The 19886-nt window shown below is 40.8% G+C and overlaps 1 protein-coding gene across 1 annotated transcript in view; it reads right to left on the bottom strand.

The window, feature by feature from the left end:
* ush2a (Usher syndrome 2A (autosomal recessive, mild)) overlaps window positions 1–19886 on the bottom strand; it is a 356033-nt gene that overhangs the window by 325369 nt on the left and 10778 nt on the right. Inside the window, exons 3-5 of the mRNA XM_073826569.1 lie at window positions 2569–2704; window positions 811–874; window positions 375–669 (exon numbers count right to left, since the gene is read on the bottom strand). Coding sequence (XP_073682670.1) covers window positions 375–669; window positions 811–874; window positions 2569–2704 — 495 coding nt within the window. The remainder of the gene's footprint in view (window positions 1–374; window positions 670–810; window positions 875–2568; window positions 2705–19886) is intronic.

Below are 19886 nucleotides of genomic sequence, written 5' to 3'. Positions count from 1 at the left end.
TAAGTTTTTTCCCTCTTATAGCACCACCAAGTGCCCAAGCTCTGTGACTTTTTTCACGTGACCTCAGACTTAGCTCTTACATATGCGTCGTGAGTTTGGCAAAGATATCTTATTCCGTTCAAAAGTTATAGCTGTTTTAGTAAAAGCGGCCCTGCCCCTTTCTAACATTTTGCCGTTTCTTTGCAACAGAGGGTCAAAAGTTAAACTTTTTTTGGTAATTATTGATATTTCATACTTTAAACTATCCCTTTAAACTAAACAAATATCAAGCTAAACTAACTATAAACGCTAATAATAATTTAGGCCTGGTAACTTAGCTGAGCCTAGAACCATTTCATTGGTCCTAGAACAACATTCCCATGGTGGGTGTGTACCTGGTACTGTCCATTCTCCAGATCTATAGTGATGGTTATTCCTTTGTCCAGCAGCTCTAATGTGGGAAAGACGGAGGAGATCCAGGTGGTTCCAATGTCATTGTCATTGATGTAATGCAGTGGGTGGCCATCCTGGTTCAGACGGAGCACTTTGTTATGGGTGGTATCATTGGCTGCGTTGGGAATGCAGTACCTCTCCACTAGGGGGTGCACTCTGGGGTGGCTAGCGGGGCAACGGCATGTCGACCGGGTGTGTAGGTGAGGAAACTGCCCAGTGTACACTTCTTCAATCTCTCTGAAATACAAAAACGCTTGATTTACATCTGTTTTTCTGCACTGGTATTTGCTTCAGGACCCAGATTATATATAGCACATCTTTGTAAAAACTACTTCTGCAGCTACATCTGATGATAATGCCCTGTGACCTTATACTTACCTGTTGGTTAATGTCTTTGGATAAAATCTAAAATCATGCATCCTTCCAATGAATTGATTTGACCCTGGGGAGAAAAAGAAAGGAAAGTCAATGGGCGCTATTGAAGATGGTCTGCAGGATCCATAGCAACTAGTGGATTACCTTATCTGTGTCTTTATTTGAGTTAAAGAGACACTTGCTGCATGGTGGGATCTATTATGCTTATTTACAGTTCTCTGTGAGCATTAATCCCACTGACTGGATGGGCGGCATAGATCCAAGCCTAAACGTGCGGGTCCATCTACATCACCAGATAAGATATAATCACTTCTGTTCTAATAACCGGCTCTGATTGAGACGTCATATATGGATGTTTGCCCTGAAATCTTTTCATCTTTGTGTGCCAAGTCTGTGTTTTATGTGAGAGATCATTGTTGTATTTATATAGTGTATTTCATTCATTTAAACACACACATTAATAAGGGGTCTGAATGCATGAGTATGCAAGACATGCTACGCAAAAGAAAAAATTAACTTGCATACATAATAGTAAAAGAATTTCACACAGATAACAATGACTCAACAAACCAGAGATTATTTACTATTAAATGACATTATCAAATAGATTTAAACTACCATTAAAAAGTTTGGGGTCTGTACGATTTTTAAATGTTTTTTTTTTTTTTAAAAGCCTCTTATGCTCACTCATTGCCTTTACTTGATCAAGTAATTTATCCAAGTGATAGCCATTACTCCAGTCTTTAGTATCACATAATCCTTCAGAAATCATTCCAATATGCTGTTTGGTGCTTAAGTAAAATGTCTTTATCATCAATGTTGTAAACAGTTGTGCAGCTTAATATTTATGCACACCACAATGCACATAATGCTAAATACAGCCATCACATTTAGAAACGCTGAAACACTGAAATTTGTATTTGTGCTCTAGTCAAATATTTCAAAAGGCATGATGTTTGTCTTAACATTGGACTTTAAATAGAAGAACTCCCTCTATGCTCCACATGAGTTCTACATGAATCAAACAAGCATTTCAGACTCCTGGGCTCTGGATGTAGAGTTTGAAATATGTGCAAAATGGATTACACAGACTGCAACTTTCATGTGAAGCTGTTGTGTGTGCATGTTTGACAGTAAATGAGGCATGCTCTATTTGAAGACTATATACACAGTACAGTGAGTTGCTTCCTTGTACTTCTGTGCCATTTAGGAAATGAGAGAAACCAGCAGCACTGGTAACCAATCTACTGTGTCCTCTAAGAGATCTGGGCAGAATTGTTGTCATTTTTGCAAACAAACACAACAATGTTGAGCTAGGATTAAAATGAATACAGAGTGAACTTAAAGAAACTTTAGCAAGTGTATGCTATTTGTGGATGTGTATTCAAAATGTGTATGTGTGTGATTGTGTGTGTATTTCATTCCCTGGGGGTATTACAGAAATCCCATCTCATCTCATTTATGAGGAGATTATTTGTTGCCATATGGTCACCCTTGACCTATATAAACTCCAACTATGATTAGTTGCAGGCTTATGAATATTTCTATAATGGAAAAATGTAACATGTCTGCAAATTAGTGTGTCCTTTTCCGCACTCAATTTGAGTGATAGGGAACTGTGTGATTCTGAGGAGCAGCACTGTTAGATGAGGATAGCTGGAGATTTGAGGGAAAAAAAGCTAAGTCAAGTCAAATCAAATATATAATAAAAACTGCATAATAAAAACTAAAAGAGCAATGTAGGAGTACAGAAGTCATTACCGTTAGAACTTCTTCCGATCCACAGAGCACCCTCTAAGCTAATGTCATCAACTGGTCCTGCCAAGGTTTGTGTGTCCAAAGCTGTGCCATCATCCTCTTGACCATTCAGGAACAAGCTCACAGTTGTATCATGTATCTATGGATTCATTAAAAAAAAAGAAAAAGAAGTTACAAGTTAGTGTTTTTAAGCATTTTACATTTATTTCAAAATAATAATTCACAGCAGTAATAATTTAAACAATAAATTTAATTTGTTAACTTATATTCAGCTACTCTTTTTTTATAGTTTACGCTTAACTGTTTTTGAATATTGTTCACAGACTTACTTTAAATTTACCCAAGCTGATTACTCACTAAGAACTCCCACAGATCATGTTTAGAAGCCTTTTTTTTTTTTTTTTACATAAAGTAGTTATATCTAAGTGTGAGAGTTGTTTACTTACTTTTTTAAATTAATCTTCCAATTAACACTATTATTATATTGACTGACAAAAGAGGCAGGATTTATCGCATGAACCAATCACAGGCGAACATAACCAGTCATGTCCAATCACATCACGATGGAGGCATTGCCTCCTCTCACGTGACTTTCCACTATTCATTCTCAGTTACCCCCCACCGAACCCACCGCACACTTTAGGGGGTCTGTTAAAACTCAATGGGCTCAGGGGAGGTGAGAGAGATGCGGACTCTCGCTGTAACTATCTGCTGGTGGACAGTTTTACTTAAGAAAAAAATGTGATTTATACACTTTTTAATGTTAGATTTTGAATACTAACATTGTTTTATAACAATATGGCTGCCTACATAAGACAAATATTAGAGTAATAAATACCAAAAATACCTAAATTTGTGTATGCCATGTATCATAGCAACATGCTAACACTTAAGTCTTTAGGGGTGTCTCCAAGTGGAGCGTTATTTGTGTCATAAAGAGTATTTCAATATCAGTAAGGTTCCATGACAGATAGGTTGTCATGTAGGCAGCAAGGCAACAGACCTAATATTTATGTTTTTTATGGCTGATGATTGTGGGTACTTTTCTCCAATAACGCCCCTTCATCACATTCATATTTGCATGTTCTTTCACAGTCTCTTTTAAAAAAGGTGCATGGAAATAAATCAACTAAAAAATCCATAAGGATGAAGGCAGCGTTAGACTGGAGGATCCTTAAGCTGCTCTCTTTCATGGCCGCTGATTGAAGACTGTAGAGAGGCTATTCTTGAAATCTCTAACCGGCCAATGACTTGCTGCTGAGATCTGAAGCAACGTCACAGTGATGTAAATGAATCCTGAAGTGCTTCATCCCATTTACCAGCCCCGCAGACTCTTGAAAGAGCTCTGGTGCTCCCATTGTTGCTTTCCTAGCATTTATTTCCTCTCCTCCTTCTATTCTAGTAATTGTTGCTTTGGGACAATAATATGGTGGTATTTTTTTTTCAACTGCATCATCAAGCATTTTTGTACCATCAAAATTGTTAAAATTAATACAATGAAGTGTTCATGACATGGGATATTTAAGCAATATCACACAAGTAAGATAGTTTTGATTCAGCCCAAACAGCACTGAAAAAATGCACACAGAGTCAAATACTTCGCTAGTGACATCCCTAGCTGTGACTTCCAAGGCAGCAAATAAAGAAAAATATTACATTAATTTTGTACTTTTAACTATTAATGAGACTGAGTCACTAATAAAACAACTCATATTATGTAGTGAAATATCAACCATAAATATGTGATTGTAAAAGATGCTTATTGTTACAGTATCTACGGCCTAAGGTGCTATGCTAACCAGCCAAACATGGCTGCTTATGGTTTTGGCTCCAACATCATTAACTTCAGCAGGAAATTGGACTTTTTTAGTCACGAAGGAAGGACCGTCATTCTACTGGTCACTTTTCTTTGCAGTAGTTTCAATGCTTAAAGGATTAGTTCACTTCCAGGATAAAATATCTCCTGATAAATTTTTATTTTAATTACGTCATCCAGGATGTTCATGTCTTTCTTCCGCCAGTCCCAAAGAAATTAAGGTTTTTGAGGAAAACATTCCAGGATTTTTCTCCATATAGTAGACTTCAATGGAGGCCAACAGGTTGAAGGTCCAAATTGCAGTTTCAATGCAGCTTCAAAGGACTCTACATGATCCCAGACGAGGAATGAGTTTCTTATATAGCTAAACAATCTGTCATTTTCTTATAAAAAGGTCAAATTTATAAACTTTTTAACCACAAATTGTCACAAGCTGGGCTTGAACCCGGGTCTCTGGTGTGGTGGTTGAGGATGCTACCACAGAGCCACAGGAGTGATGATGTTGGACCCAAACGAAACACTCGAGGCAGTATTCCAGGAAACGAAGATTTATTTAAAAAAAAAGGTCTTGCAAGAATAGTACAACAAAAGTTCTTCTCGGGCCGAGGTATAAACAACAGTCAAAACAAAGAAAAAACTCACAAGAGAAAAATAAAGACTCCACGAGGGGAGAAAACAAAATCAGAGAACAATAGTAACTCAGGATACCTTACTTGGGACAGCTTGGAAGGCTATAGCCAGACAGGGCTGGAAACACAGGGCAGGGACTCAAAAACCGAGTGAGTTTTTGAAAAATAGTCAGCTTAAATACTCTAGAGGAAACAAGGCACAGGTGATCTGGATAGCACTAACAAGGACCCACAAAGAAGAACTAAGGCAGTGGGGAACATAGGGGACCTCTAGAGGCATGGAGACAAACTACAAGAGGGCAGGATGCTGACAGGACCCCCTCCTCTAGGAACGGCTCCTGACGTTCCTTCCAGGACACCCAGGCCTCCGGGTGCGAAACTCCCGGATCAAACTTGGGTCCAGGATGTCTTTGGCTGGAACCCAGGAGCGCTCCTCCGGCCCGTAGCCCTCCCAGTCCACCAGATACTGCAGTGAATTCTGGACCCTCCTGGAGTCCAGTATCCGGTGGACCGTGTAGGCCGGCTGGCCGTCGATGATCCTGGGAGGTGGAGGGGGTCTGCGTGGGGGGCAAAGGGAGAAGACAAGACAGGTTTTAATAATGAGACATGAAACGTGGGGTTAATTCTAAGGGAACGGGGAAGAAACAAACGATAGGAAACAGGATTGACTTTCCTTGCAATGCGGAATGGGCCGATGAATTTCTGGGAGAGCTTCTTTGATTCGACCCGGAGGGGCAAGTTCTTGGTGGCTAACCAGACTCTTTGACCGGCTCGGAAATTAGGGGCCGTCCGGCGGCGGCGATTAGCCTGACGTTGATATCTCTGGGAGGTCTGAAGAAGAGTACGCCTAGCCTTCCTCCAGGTCTGCCGACAGCGTTGGATGAAACGCTGGGCCGAGGGAACACCAACCTGTGTCTCTTCCTCAGGAAACAATGGGGGGGTATACCTGAACTGGCATTCGAAGGGGGATAGTCCAGTGGCTGAGGACTTGAGGGTGTTGTGGGCATATTCAGCCCACATGATGTAGGTAGCCCAAGAGGTGGGGTTGTTGGCCGCCATACACCGCAGGGTGGTTTCCAGATCCTGATTAATCCGTTCCGTCTGACCATTAGACTCAGGATGGAGCCCGGATGATAGGCTGGCAGTGGCCCCAATAAGCTTGCAGAAGGCTCCCCAAAACCTGGATCAAAATTGGGGCCCTCGGTCAGAGACAATATCCAGGGGAATTCCAAATACACGGAAGACATGGTTAATGAGAAGCTCAGCTGTCTCCTTAGCTGAAGGCAGCTTGGGCAGGGGAATGAACCGGGCGGCCTTAGAAAACCGGTCCACAACCACCAGGATGGCAGTATTGCCCTGGGACGGTGGGAGTCCCGTGACAAAGTCTAAAGAAAGGTGAGACCATGGCCTACGGGGAACAGGTAAGGGATGGAGCAATCCCTGAGGTCGCTGATGTATAGACTTTCCCTGATTGCACACGGGGCAGGCCTCCACATAGCCCTTAACATCTTCCTTGATGGAAGGCCACCAAAACCGCCGCTGGAGAAAATCAAGAGTGCGAGCAGTACCCGGATGGCACGTCAAGGGAGACTCATGACCCCACTGCAAGACCCGGGCCCGGGCAGATAGAGGTACATACAGGCATCCCGCAGGACCATTTCCTGGGTCAGGATCTTGGGCTTGAGCCTCTCGCACCACCCTCTCCAATTCCCACTGAAGGGGTGCGACGATCCTAGACCTCGGAATAATAGATTCCAAAGATTTCTCCTGTGTCTCGGGGGAGTAGGCTCGGGACAGGGCATCCGGCTTGACATTCTTGGTGCCGGGTCTGTAAGACAGAAGAAAGTGGAAACGATTAAAAAACAAGGACCATCGAGCCTGCCGAGGGTTCAGATGTTTGGCCTGCTGGAGATATTCCAGGTTCTTGTGGTCCGTGAGAACCTGGAAAGGGTGCTGAGCCCCCTCAAGCCAATGGCGCCACTCCTCCAAGGCGAGTTTTACCGCACGCAACTCTCGATCCCCTACGTGGTAGTTGCGCTCGGCATCTGACAGGCGACGAGACATAAAAGCACAAGGGTGTAATTTCCCATCCTCACCCCTTTGTGATAGGATGGCTCCTACGCCCACGTCCGAGGCGTCCACCTCCACCATGAAAGGTCTTTCTGGGTCAGGGATCGAGAGAATTGGAGCGGAAGTGAAGCGACGCTTGAGATCCTGGAAGGCTCCCACTGCTTCCGGACCCCAGTGGATCTTGATTCCTCCTCCCTTGGTCAGCGCAGTCAATGGGGCCACCACAGAGCTGAAGCTTTTAATGAACTTCCTATAAAAGTTAGCAAAGCCGATGAAGCGCTGAACCTCTTTAACCGTAGAGGGAACGGGCCAGTTGAGAACGGCCTCGACTTTCTTAGGGTCCATCTCCACATGGCCGGGAGTGATGATAAACCCGAGAAACTGAGCCTGGGTAACATGAAACTCACATTTCTCGGGTTTCACGTAGAGATGGTTATCAAGAAGTCTCTGGAGGACCCTGCTGACATGACCTTCATGCTCCTCCAATGATCCCGAGAAAATGAGTATATCGTCAAGATATACGAAGACAAAGAGATTGAGCATGTCCCGTAGAACATCATTAATCAGTGCCTGGAATACAGCAGGGGCGTTGGTGAGCCCGAACGGCATCACCAGATACTCATAATGGCCTGTGGGGGTGTTGAAGGCCGTCTTCCATTCGTCCCCCTGCCGGATCCGCACGAGATGGTAAGCGTTGCGTAGATCCAGTTTAGTAAAAATGGAAGCCCCTTGTAACAGTTCGAAGGCAGTGGCCATGAGAGGAAGGGGGTACCGATTCCGAACCGTGATTTTGTTAAGACCTCGGTAATCAATACATGGCCTAAGGCCCCCATCTTTCTTTCCTACAAAGAAGAAGCCTGCCCCAGCCGGGGAAGTAGAGGCACGAATGATGCCGGCTGCCAAGGATTCCTTAATGTAGGTATCCATTGCAGTGCGCTCGGGGGAAGACAAGGAGAAGATACGGCCCCTAGGAGGGCAGGAACCAGGGAGGAGGTCAATGGCACAATCGTAAGAGCGGTGAGGTGGTAAGGAGGTGGCCCGGGACTTGCTGAACACTGCCTTGAACTGATGATTGGTTCTGGGGATTCGAGACAGGTCGACAGACTCTTGAAATACGGAACTAGGGGCTGAGGGACTCTGAAGTAGGCAGGTGAGATGGCAGGGTGAACCCCAGCTCAGAATGGTGCCGGTGGACCAGTCGATCTGAGGATTATGTCTGCACAGCCAGGGGTGGCCCAGGATAACAGGATACTCGGGAGAGTCAATCAGATAGAAGGTCTCCTCCTGCTGGTGTTGAAGGATAGTAAGTTGCAGGGACTGAGTGGCCTCTGTTACTCTCCCTGGTTCCAGAGGTCTGCCATCCAGTGCTGTAACTGCCTGGGGATGAGGAAGAAGTTGGGTAGGGATCCCAAGTTTCTTAGCCAAAGATAGATCCAAGAAGTCACCTGCAGCGCCAGAATCGATCATGGCCTGGACCGGATGCTGGTGGCCCTCCCAGGACAGAGTGGCTGGAACAGCTAAGACAGCATTAGCAGGAGGAGCTCTAATTTTCCCCATCACAGTCCTCCTGTAGCTGAGCGGGGGCATCCGTTTCCCGAGAGCTCGGGACAAGTGGAGCGAAAGTGGCCGGAAGCACCACAGTAGAGGCAACGGCGCTCCCTCATGCGACGTTCCCTCTCGTTAGGAGAGAGCCTGGAACGACCCAACTGCATGTCCTCCTGGGAATCAGAGGGCTGTTCAGGAGCTGGAGAAGCCCTGGATGCAGGAAAACAGACTGGGGAAACAGACCTGCTCAAAGGAACTTGGGATTGAGACGCCTTGCGCCGAGCCACTCTCCGCTCTCTCAGGCGATTGTCCAAGCGGATGGCCATAGCAATGAGGGACTCGAGATCAGCAGCTGGTTCTCGGGTGGCTAATTCATCTTGAAGAGGCTCGGACAACCCTCCCTGAAAGCAGACCATCAGTGCCTCATTGTTCCATCCACTCCCTGCCGCGATGGTCCGAAACTCAATGGGCGAAGTCTGCAGTGCTGCGGGAACCCTGATGGAGGGTAAACATAGGGGACCTCTAGAGGCATGGAGACAAACTACAAGAGGGCAGGATGCTGACACAAATGCTTATCTTGCACTAGTCACGGGTCACCTGTGACGTAGGCAGAAGCACTGATCCAGTGTTTACATAACAAAAGTGCAAAGAAAGTCACCCTTTACAAAAAAAAGGTAAAACAATATCATTTTGAAGTTGGAGGAGAAAATGATTTTTTTTGCCCTACCCTACCTTTTTGAATTTTTTATTCGATCGTTTCGCTAGATAAGAGCCTTATTCCTTGGCTGGGATTATGCAGAGCCCTTTGAAGCAACATTAAAACTGGAATTTGGACATTCAACCTGTTGATCCTCAATGAAGTCCACTATATGGAGAAAAATCCTGGAGTGTTTTCCTCAAAAAATGTAATTTCTTTGAGACTAAAGAAAGAAAGACATGAACATATTGGATGACATGGAGATGAGTAAATTATCAGGAAATTGTAATTCTGGAAATGAACTAATCCTTTAATTTGTGCATTGCTTTAGTCATAGTTTAAATTGTGTTTAATAATATTGTCATCTGATTTTACCACTAAATGTGGTTATTTGATACATATCCTTTTTTTTCTATCAAGGGCTGCAGGAATGAGTCCTAGAAGAGTTTTCTGATTTTTTAAATTACGGTTTCATTCATTGTCCCAAATTCAGTGGGTTTTTGTTTAAATGCCTAAAATAAGGTCTGTGGTTAATGCAAGCTAAAAATATTTTAATGTTTTATTCACTAACATAAAATACATCAGTAACTCTCCGCGCATGATTTTCAAAGACTTTATCTGTCTTGAAAAAGGCATTTGCTAACAAATGGCAAAATAGGACTACAGAGGTTGTCTGGGACATTAAACATCATCATGCAAAACTCATCTACTCACTAGTCCACTTTTACACCCTCATTGTGTTTAGAATCACAGTATTTCAAACTATACTTTTTTCAAACATTCCAGCTTGTAGATTTTACATAAAGACTGAAAGAGTTGTTGGAAGGTTAGTGGTGATGTTGAAACTGTGTGACCGTGGTGTAGTTTGTGTTTATAGCCTAAATTTAGCTTAATATTCTAGCTAACTTCTGGGTTGTCTTACAAAATTACGTCATGGCTGCAACAATCTATCTTTGAAACATTTTGGACAAAATAGTATGCCGAAATATGTGAATATGGTAATCTTATGTCAAATACAGTACACACTGCAGCACTATAAAGTTGTCACTGCTGAATTGCTTTTCTGAGTTTATTATTGAGTCAGGTTTTTGTAAGGTGGGGGTGTCCTAAATGCATCACATTTAGCTCATATTGTGTTAGAACGCAAGTGTGTTTGTAGTGTGGGACTGGTCTGACCTGTTTGGAACGCTGCCTTATGAGATCAAACCAGTGTGGAGCAGATTAATAACTGGCCGTTCTCTGGAGCTCTTAGTAACGTACTAATCAGCAGGTGCTGACATCTTAAAAGCTCCTCTCCGCTTTCAAATTGAAAAAGGAACATTTAATCTGCACAGGGATTTACCAGAATGTGCAACAAATTTATGCCATTATTTATATAACAATGGCTATTAAGCAAAGGTCCAACTAGCAATAGAAACTCCTGAAACTAACAATAATTTTTGGGAAATGGAAGCAGCTTAATAGGAAATAATTTTGGAAATGGAGGAAAAAGTACTAAACTAAACATTTTTCAGGTTTAAATCTGTGGGAAATGACAATGCTAAGAGTGTCGTAAGACACCACAACACCCTAAAAACATTGGGCCAAAGGTGTAACTTAATCACTAGCTGACATTAAGAAATAGTAATACTACCTAACCACTAAAGCTCTTTTGTCCATCAACAAACATTAGCCATCATTGTTTTGTTTTTTTTGTTTTTTTTTTACATGTGGCAACACAACAAGTCACAAAAAAGGTCACATAGTTTAAGGGTAACACTTTACAATAAGATTCCATTAGTTAATGTTAGTTAATGTATTAACTAACATAAACAAACAATAAACAACACTTTTAATACAGTACTCTATTCATCTTTGTTAATGTTCGTTGATGAAAATACAGTTGTTCATTGTTAGCTCATGTTAATTCATAGTGCAATAACTATGTTAACAAGCACAACATTAGTAAATGTTAAAAGTAACAATATCTAAGAATAATACATACTTTAGAAGTATTGTTTATTCTTAGTTCATGTTAACTACAGTAGTTAACTAATGAACCTTATTGTAAAGTGTTACCAGTTTATGAACAGAAAACACAACTAAATTACTCAAAGTGAGTTGCAAAAGCAGCTTGATTTGAAAGAGTTTAGCACTGAAAATGCTGAGACATTAGACTCGATAGCAAACTCACAGCCTGCGCTTTGCCTCCAATGGTTTGAGAGAATGCAAAAAAAAGGTCAGGAAAAAACTAAATTATAGTTGTATTTGTGAAAAGAAATCTCTGGGGAAAAAATGTATAAACTAATAAAATATGACCTCTTTAAACTGAAGCAGACCATCTGACATCTGATTTATGAAATACTTAAAACCCTTTTCGTGTGTTAAAGGAAAGACAATTTAGCCTGCGATTCTGTTCTAAGAAAACAACAGGGCACAATCTTTCGAAAATCTAACTGGGGGCTTTTTATATCTGCGATTTCATAATTCACACCAAAAACAATGTTGTGATCTTTGGGCTTGGACCATAAAGCAGGGGCAGATACAAGCTTAACCCGAAGCCAAGTCGTCTGCAGCAGCGTGAGTGACAAACCATTCCATGATAAAGCCCTTTCCATTTCGGCAATGGAGGAGCTGTCAGGGCCTCTAGAAATATTCCACTCTGGATGAGGGTATCAGCGCGAGCAATCCTCCTCTTTTAACGCTGATACCTGCCGGAGCCCTGCCCTTCTATCTGAACGCACACTCTCTCCCGCCACCTCATACACACTCACACATACATAACCGCAAACACGTGAGATGTTTTATTTATGGCTTATAGCTAGGCCTCGCTGTGATTCTTATCATTTAAATGAAGCAAAAAGGTTTTCCTGTTTGTAATTTGTTACATTATCACATGTTTCATAATGCACTCAGAGGCCAGTGTGGTGATGTGAAATATAACAGTCACAGACAGGAAGTTTGCAGTGCTGCTATTGACGCCGGGGCCTCTCTCTTCACTGTCCACCATTACGCTACGAAGAAAACTGATGAAAAGCCAATTTCCCCTTTATCACATTAACGCAGCCATGAGAGAGAAACATTTGTTCTACTCAAGTACACTAAAGATACAATTACCAATCTCACATATACATGTTTTATATCAGCCTTTCTTCCTCTCGCTGTGAGGATGGCAACAATATATTAAGACTAGCATGACAGTTTATTTAAGAAAAGAAAATTGTCTCTGTGGAGCTGGAGAAGTCAGAAATATATAAGGCAATGTGTCAGTGCTTTTAATAAAGGTAATAACTCTTGAGAGGCTATGCTTTACACAGAAAGCATATCTTGAGTTTTTTTTTTTTCACTGTTCACTGTGTCTAAACAGAACAGGATTTATTTTTAGTAACTAGGATCTCAATACAACGTAATATTACTATAGTTTCTACAGTTATGGTTATGTGTCAGTAAAGAAAAAGCTTGCTTATAATGCTGAGGACCCTATAAAATCCAGGTAGAAGATAAGTGGTATTTTTTTTTACTTTAAGGTCCCTGTGAAATCAAAATTGAAATTTTTTGGCTTTTAGTATGAATACATTAGGCTTAAAGTTATCTATAAGCAAGTGAGCTCTAAAACAAAGACAAAATTCACATTTACAAGTCATAAGCATTCAAATCTTACAGCTTCTAATGTTGTATTTTATTGCGATATGGATGAGATTGTGGCTGTCATACGCTGTTAAATGTGGCTTTACCGAGCTCAGTGGCTCTGGACCAAGCCAATATAAACAAAACGCTATTGGTTATTTAAAAAAGGGGGCGGGACTACTTGATATGTTCCATCCTCTCTTCCTGTTTCAGTTGAAATTACGTCAACACACAGAATAACACAGCGTGTTTCAAAGCACTTCAGTGAACCTAGTTTAGTGGCATAAAAAATCAGTTTACACATTTCTAACAATTAATAAATATTTGCCATATGTTCAAGCAGTGACTGCGCATTACAGAACAGTGAGCGCAATGGGTATGATTACAACTTTGACATTTTAAACTAGGAAATTAGCAAATATTCATAAACCCCAGTGTCTAAACATATGGAATAATTGTTTTACTGGAAGCTGTTTGTTTTTACAGTATCATTAATGGTCTTCCTGCTGGGGTAATTGCTGATGCAAGAATATCTCGATTTGTGGTGAATTACAATCTTTTTACATCAAGATAATGATTTCAAGTGGACTGTTTCTTGAAAACATGACATTTACAAGCAATTTACAAGTGCAAATGTTCCTAATTGATCCGGTTGTCATTAAGGATATTAATCAAGCAAGCTCTCTCACCGGTGAGCGAGGAGGGTGAATTCAATGCAAGAATGGAAAGAGCAATGTATAAGTGATTTTTCAGTTATTTCCATTTTTTTCTCACTTGTTTCTGACTTTGAAGTGTTGGAAACACAAGGAGCGCTACATCTATGGCTTATCTATGGATGAAAATGCTTAATTTCTCTGAGGAGCCATAACAAAAAGGTAACTGTTAAGACAACCCAAGAGCAATAAATAATTTATACATTTTCTTTGGAAAAATTTATTTTGAGATGACGTTCATGTTTTTGTGTCTTTTTTATTAGTTTACTATTGCTTATTCTCATGATTTGAACATTGTTTGATTAATTTGAACCAACTCCTTATCCTACATACAATTGTGGCCAAAATGAGTAGAACACTAGTATTCTCACCAGCAAAAAAAAAAAAAAAAATGTTTTTAAGTCAGTTATTTCTATCTTTTGCTGTAGTGTGTAAGTAGGAATTATCAATTTACATTTCCAAGCATTAATTTTGCCATTAATTGTAATAATCCAGTGAGACTTTTGTTTGACAACAGCCAGTGCTTCACACAGAGATCTGGGGCCAGATTCACGAAACATTCTTAAGAAGAATTTTCTTCTTAACTGCCATTTTCTTCTTAATTTTTAAAATGAGAAAAAAGTTAAGAATATTTTGTATTCCCAAAAAAATTGTCTTAAGAATATTCTTATCTTTTTACTTAAGATTGTTCTTAGGACAAAAATTAAGAAAATTCTAATTCTTGAAAAGAATCTTCTTAAAAACCATCGTAAATAACTTCTTAAAGTTAGGATAACCCAAGACTTGTCTTAAATCCCAAATAGTAATAATTATTTAATTAATTTATTGGGTTATTTCAAATTAACGGTTATATTTAAGCATTGCAACACTACTAGCTACATATAATACATTAGGACTATTAATAGAGATGAGCATGAGTTCGCTGAAGTGACATGACTGATAATGTAAACAATGATCTGTCATGATTAGCCTATGTATGACCCTACTTTTTGCCGACATCAAAACTTAGTAGCAACTCTACAAAATCAAGTCAGATAGGGAGATTTAATTAAACATTTTTTTATTTTACTTGGCCGATAAATACGACATAATCTTTGGCCGTATTTAGCGCATATGTGCAGGACGCGTTTGCTGTAGCAGCGCACACACATACCTTAAGCGTTCATTCGGACGAGGGAACAAAAACAACACAAAAGTGAATAAAACTGATCACCAAAGCTTAAGACAGACCCTTTAAAAGTAACGGTTCAAAAACACGGCGCATTAAAAACATAAAGCCGAGCGCCAGTCAATGTCGTGATGAAAATGTGCGTGCTTATGATTATTAGGATAATCTGCCGAAACCGCAAAAAAGAAGTTGAAGTGTTTATAAATGCGTCTTCAGCCATGTATTCACTCAGGTAGATGTATCTTTTTTTTTCTTAAGAAAAAAATTAAGATGTTCTTAAGAACATATTTGAGAACTTCTTAAGATTTTTTCAAGAATTGCACATAAGAACATTCTTACGAACGTCTTAGAATTTATCTTAAGAAATTTCTTAATTTATTTCTTAAGAAGATATTCGTGAATCCAGCCCCTGATTTAATCATCATCCAGTCTGTCTGGAAAGACATGAAGAAACAGAGACAAACAAACTGAGACAGACTAAATCCAGAAGAACTGTGGCAACATCTCCAAGATGCTTCAAAAGACCTACCTGCAAAGCTACCTGAAAAACTATGCGCAAGGGCACCTAGGGCTAAAGCTGCTTTTAACGCAATGGATGGTCAGACCAAATGTTGATTTAATTTAATTAATAGAAGTTAATTGATAAAAAAGTCTATTTATGACATTACATTTTTGATAGCATCCTCATTTTACAGTATTTTTTTACACAAGTGCCTAAACCTTTTAACAGCACTGTAGCTTTGCAGGTAGGTTTCTTGAAGCATCTTGGAGATGTTGTCACAGTTCTTTTGGATTTAGTCTGCCTCAGTTTGTTCTGTTTCTTCATGTCATTCCAAACAGACTGGATGATGATGAGATCAAATACCTGTGTGGAGCACTAGCTGTTGTGTTCTAATAATTTTGGCCACCAGTGTACGGCTCACCTATGAATGAAAATGCTTTCTCTTGGGAGCAATAATAGAAAGGTAAGGGTTAAAACAACCCAAGATCAATAAATAATGTATACATTTCCTTTATTTTGAGATGATGTTCATGTTTTTGCTTCTTTTTTATTAGTGGAGTTTGCTATAGAAAGCATGACTATTACTAGGGTTGTGTCGATAGACAATAGTTTCGTCTTATTGGTATCACTTACCAACAAGTACATATCACTACAGTTTCCAACAGAAATGTCCACTGACTGGTGCTAAGAGAGTGTTTGTTTTTCCCCCAGAATGGATGATTGTACATATGGTATGTTTTATGTGACATTGGTTTTGTACATGTCACCTCAGACTTGAAATATCTATTGTGTGGCACTTTAACTTAAATGCTCTGTGAGGTTTTAAAATAACATACCGTCTGCACTACACCTAAACCTAACTGATAGTATGAAAAAAGTGAAAAGTATATAAAAAAAAAACACAAGCATGCCGGTTTAGGTTGTTTTTCGACCTCTTTCATAATGAGTCATGTTTTCACAGGATTCGTACCCAAGGATTCCGCATCCTAAGTCCAATTTTAATGCCAGCTAAGCTGCCGAGCAAGCTTGTTACATCTGGTGTTGTGCTCATTTTCGACCCCCTGCCAAATTATGAGGCCTTCTAGCTGAGATCACTACAAGAAAGTAAAAGAAAGTGAAAGTCATGACGTATTGTCAAGTATGGTGACCCATACTCGAAATTGGTGCTCTGCATTTAACCCATCCAAGTGCACACACACAGCAGTGAGAGTGAGCAAACACACACACTGTGAACACACACCAGAGCAGTGGGCAGCAATTGGGGGTTCAGTGCCTTGCTCAAGGGCACCTCAGTCACGTATTGAAGGTGGAAAGAGCACTGTTCATTCACAATCCCCACCTTCAATTCCAGCCAGTGTGGGAATCGAACCGACAAACTTCGGGTTACAAGCCCGACTCTCTCACCATTAGGCCATGACTACCCATGATACATGATTGCCTAATCCTAACACCTCCCCCACACTTAAACCTAAACCTAAGAATACTAGGAGGGTAGTATTCTGGCGTGGTCAACACCGGAAAGCTGTAGCTTTATGTAGCTGTAATCATAACTGTAACAAAATGATTACAAGTGCTCGCTGTTTTACCGCCATTAGTGTTAATTTCTGTTAGAAAATGGCAGTCATATGTACTTATTGGTACGTATTTCGCATCTTGCAAAAAGAATTCCCACAGGTACGTTTTCGTCATGAGATCAGGTAGGGAGTTTGCTATAGCAATCATGACTATTACTATTGCGTATTCTCATGATTTGAACTTGTTTGATTAATTTTAACAAACTCCTTATCCTACATATTACATTTCAACATACACCATTTTGTTGAATTATACCTCAGATTTTTATGTTTTTAAGGATAGGCATGCTATGACTTTACTAAGCAACCAGACTTGCAAAACATGACATATCTAGGAATACTATAGAGACTTGGATTTGGGCAAAATAAAAGTATCTATTAAACCAAAAGTAACTAAAGTATTCCCTCAAAGAGGGTGATAAAAAAAAAATTGAAAAGTATAATAAAACTTTACAAATTAAAAAAAAGGTAATATCAGCATTAAATCCAAGAGGTTGATAATTATGTAATTTGTTAAAAGAAGAAATTAATTTGATATTGCAAAATGGCGCGTCTTACCATATTACCATATTATAATGTATTAACTTAATTATGAACACACTGGTTTGTAGTGCAAACAGTTTTACCGTTTACTGCACATTGTTATTCTTCTCATAAATTTCCCATAGTGGCAAATGAACCAGAAGCCCCACACATTCACGGCTTATTTCCACATTGAAAAATGCAAAAATCATTAAGCATTATAGCCCTTCAAAATCAAGAGATGTTTAAGCAGTTAAAATGTTGATCTAACCTTTATGGAATTGAAAATCAGCCCAAGTAAGTGAGCACATATATCATGCACTTGCAAGATTACAAGTCTCGAACAACCATCAAAGTGAAATAACCAACCCCACATTTCATGTAGGCTCTCATTATTTATTACCACCAAAGATGAAATATATAATTGAGCCAATGTAGCGCGCATGCAACGTTTTCTGTTTGATAAATTGCCGTTTATTTAGAAATGCTGGAAATGTTTAACATACCAGTGCGTTTTAGCACCTGACTTATTGCCGTCCGGCCTTATTTATGTAGTGCGCTGAGTGCTGGTGTGTTCATATGACTTTGCTGTACACTTTACAGATTGTGGATGCGGGGGCAGCGTGCCACGAGCTACCCATCCATCTCCTGACAGGCCTCAGATCCAGGATTGTACACTTCATTTTTTCCTTTACCCATCCCTCTCGCGCCTTTCACTAGCAATAAACACATGCTAACTAGGCAGAAGGGCAGCGGCAGCTAAACAGAGGAGACGTAATCAGCTTCGCCACATCTGCAAAGAGCCACGACCCTGCAGCTATGACAGATTACAGGACTCCGTTGTGGCCACACAATGCATTTGATCTGTCTGATCAGTGCGGAGGATTTCCGGGACGGTTCTCGCCCCGTGGCCGTACGCCCGTCTGTCATTGTTACTCACGCCCGGTCTGAGAGACATAATATACAGTGAAATTGCTCATATCGACTTATGGCCATTACCAGTTTCGCAGGAAGCTCTGCCACTCAGCATTGCCCCTTCTGATTTATATCCATCCGCCGCTGATCTTCTCTGACTTTAATCTGAATAAAGACTCCTGAGAAAACTTGCCAAGGAAAGCCCATCTCTGGGCAAACGTTTAATTCTGTCTGACATTGATGTGCTGAAACGCATATAAACGCCTCGATGGACCAGATTAAACAATGCTCTGCACGTCATTGCTGAGGGTTCTCAAAAGGCCAGTGTATTTTCCTCTCGATACAACGCGTAATTTAAAACCAGTATATTCGCAAGTACTGCAAGACGTGCCGCCTATGTCCTGTAGAAGTCAACTCCAAGAGCTTAAAGCTGCAAAGACTCTAATTTCCTGTCAACACTTTGGGGTGATTTATTCGCCACTCATGGCCTCCGGTGCCCGTGGACAGTGAGCTGGGGAAAGGTGGAAGCTCTCCTTGCCTCCATCCACCTTGTTTCACCTTCACTTGCGCTGCCAATCAGTCTCCATCACTCTGGGTGGCATGAGAATCTCTGAAAGGTCAGCTGACCCGCTGCCAGCTCCCCTGCCAGAGCCAGAGGGCAGCCTGATAGCAGTGCTGATGTCTCCTCTGCTAGAGATTTACTCCTGCACTTCGACAAAGTTTATTCACAGCACACCTTTATTTACAAAGACAAACATCTACGTGACATTCTCGATATTTGAATTTAGAATTCAAAAAGCAATGAAAAACAAACCAGATTCTATTTGTAATCGCAGTTTACAACAACAGGAAGTGAGAGTCTATTTGTATTAAAGACTGTATTACTAAACATATACTATGAAAGCGAGCTGCCTACAGGCCTTTATTATCCTGCATGATCTTTTTTTTTTTTTCTCACACAGATAGTTGACTCGAGGCAGCCAGCTACCCTTCGCCAACCCCACCACCCCATCCCGGTTTTAGTGTTCCTCTGGCTCAAGGGGCCCAGGGCCACAGGCTGGCTGGCCTACTTATCTTTGGGTGGGGTGAAGTTCACGCAGGGTGATGAGGCATGTGCACATTCGGGTTAAGAGCTTGAGACTCGGCAGCTCTTGGCCAAAACAAATGTCCCCGGAGAACAAGCGTCTGCCACAGTGCAAGCCTCTGCGATCGAAATGGCACGGCCAAGGCCTAGACCCTTGTGGAAGCTCTAATTGTGCGTGAAAATGTTCATTAACTTGTGGGATTCTCACGAACTTCGAACAGCCAAAGACAACATATAAACAGCCACAAGAGCATGGTTTCAGATCGCTTCCCACAGAAGCTGCAGAACATAATGCTGTTCAATAAATAAGAGGAAAATATTGAGTTACTTAAAAGCGTTTTAAACATGATGTTGCTACTTTCTTGTCTATTTCTCTTTTTCAAAGAAAATATTGCCTAATGAAGTTAAGCAGAACTAACAGCTGTGTATCTCTGAGGAATTTTGAATGAATCAGGTGAGCAATCAATTCAAATGAAGCAC

This window comes from Garra rufa, chromosome 21 (assembly GCF_049309525.1).
Source record: "Garra rufa chromosome 21, GarRuf1.0, whole genome shotgun sequence".
NCBI lineage: Eukaryota > Metazoa > Chordata > Actinopteri > Cypriniformes > Cyprinidae > Garra > Garra rufa.
This window is presented reverse-complemented; position numbering and strand designations above follow the sequence as displayed.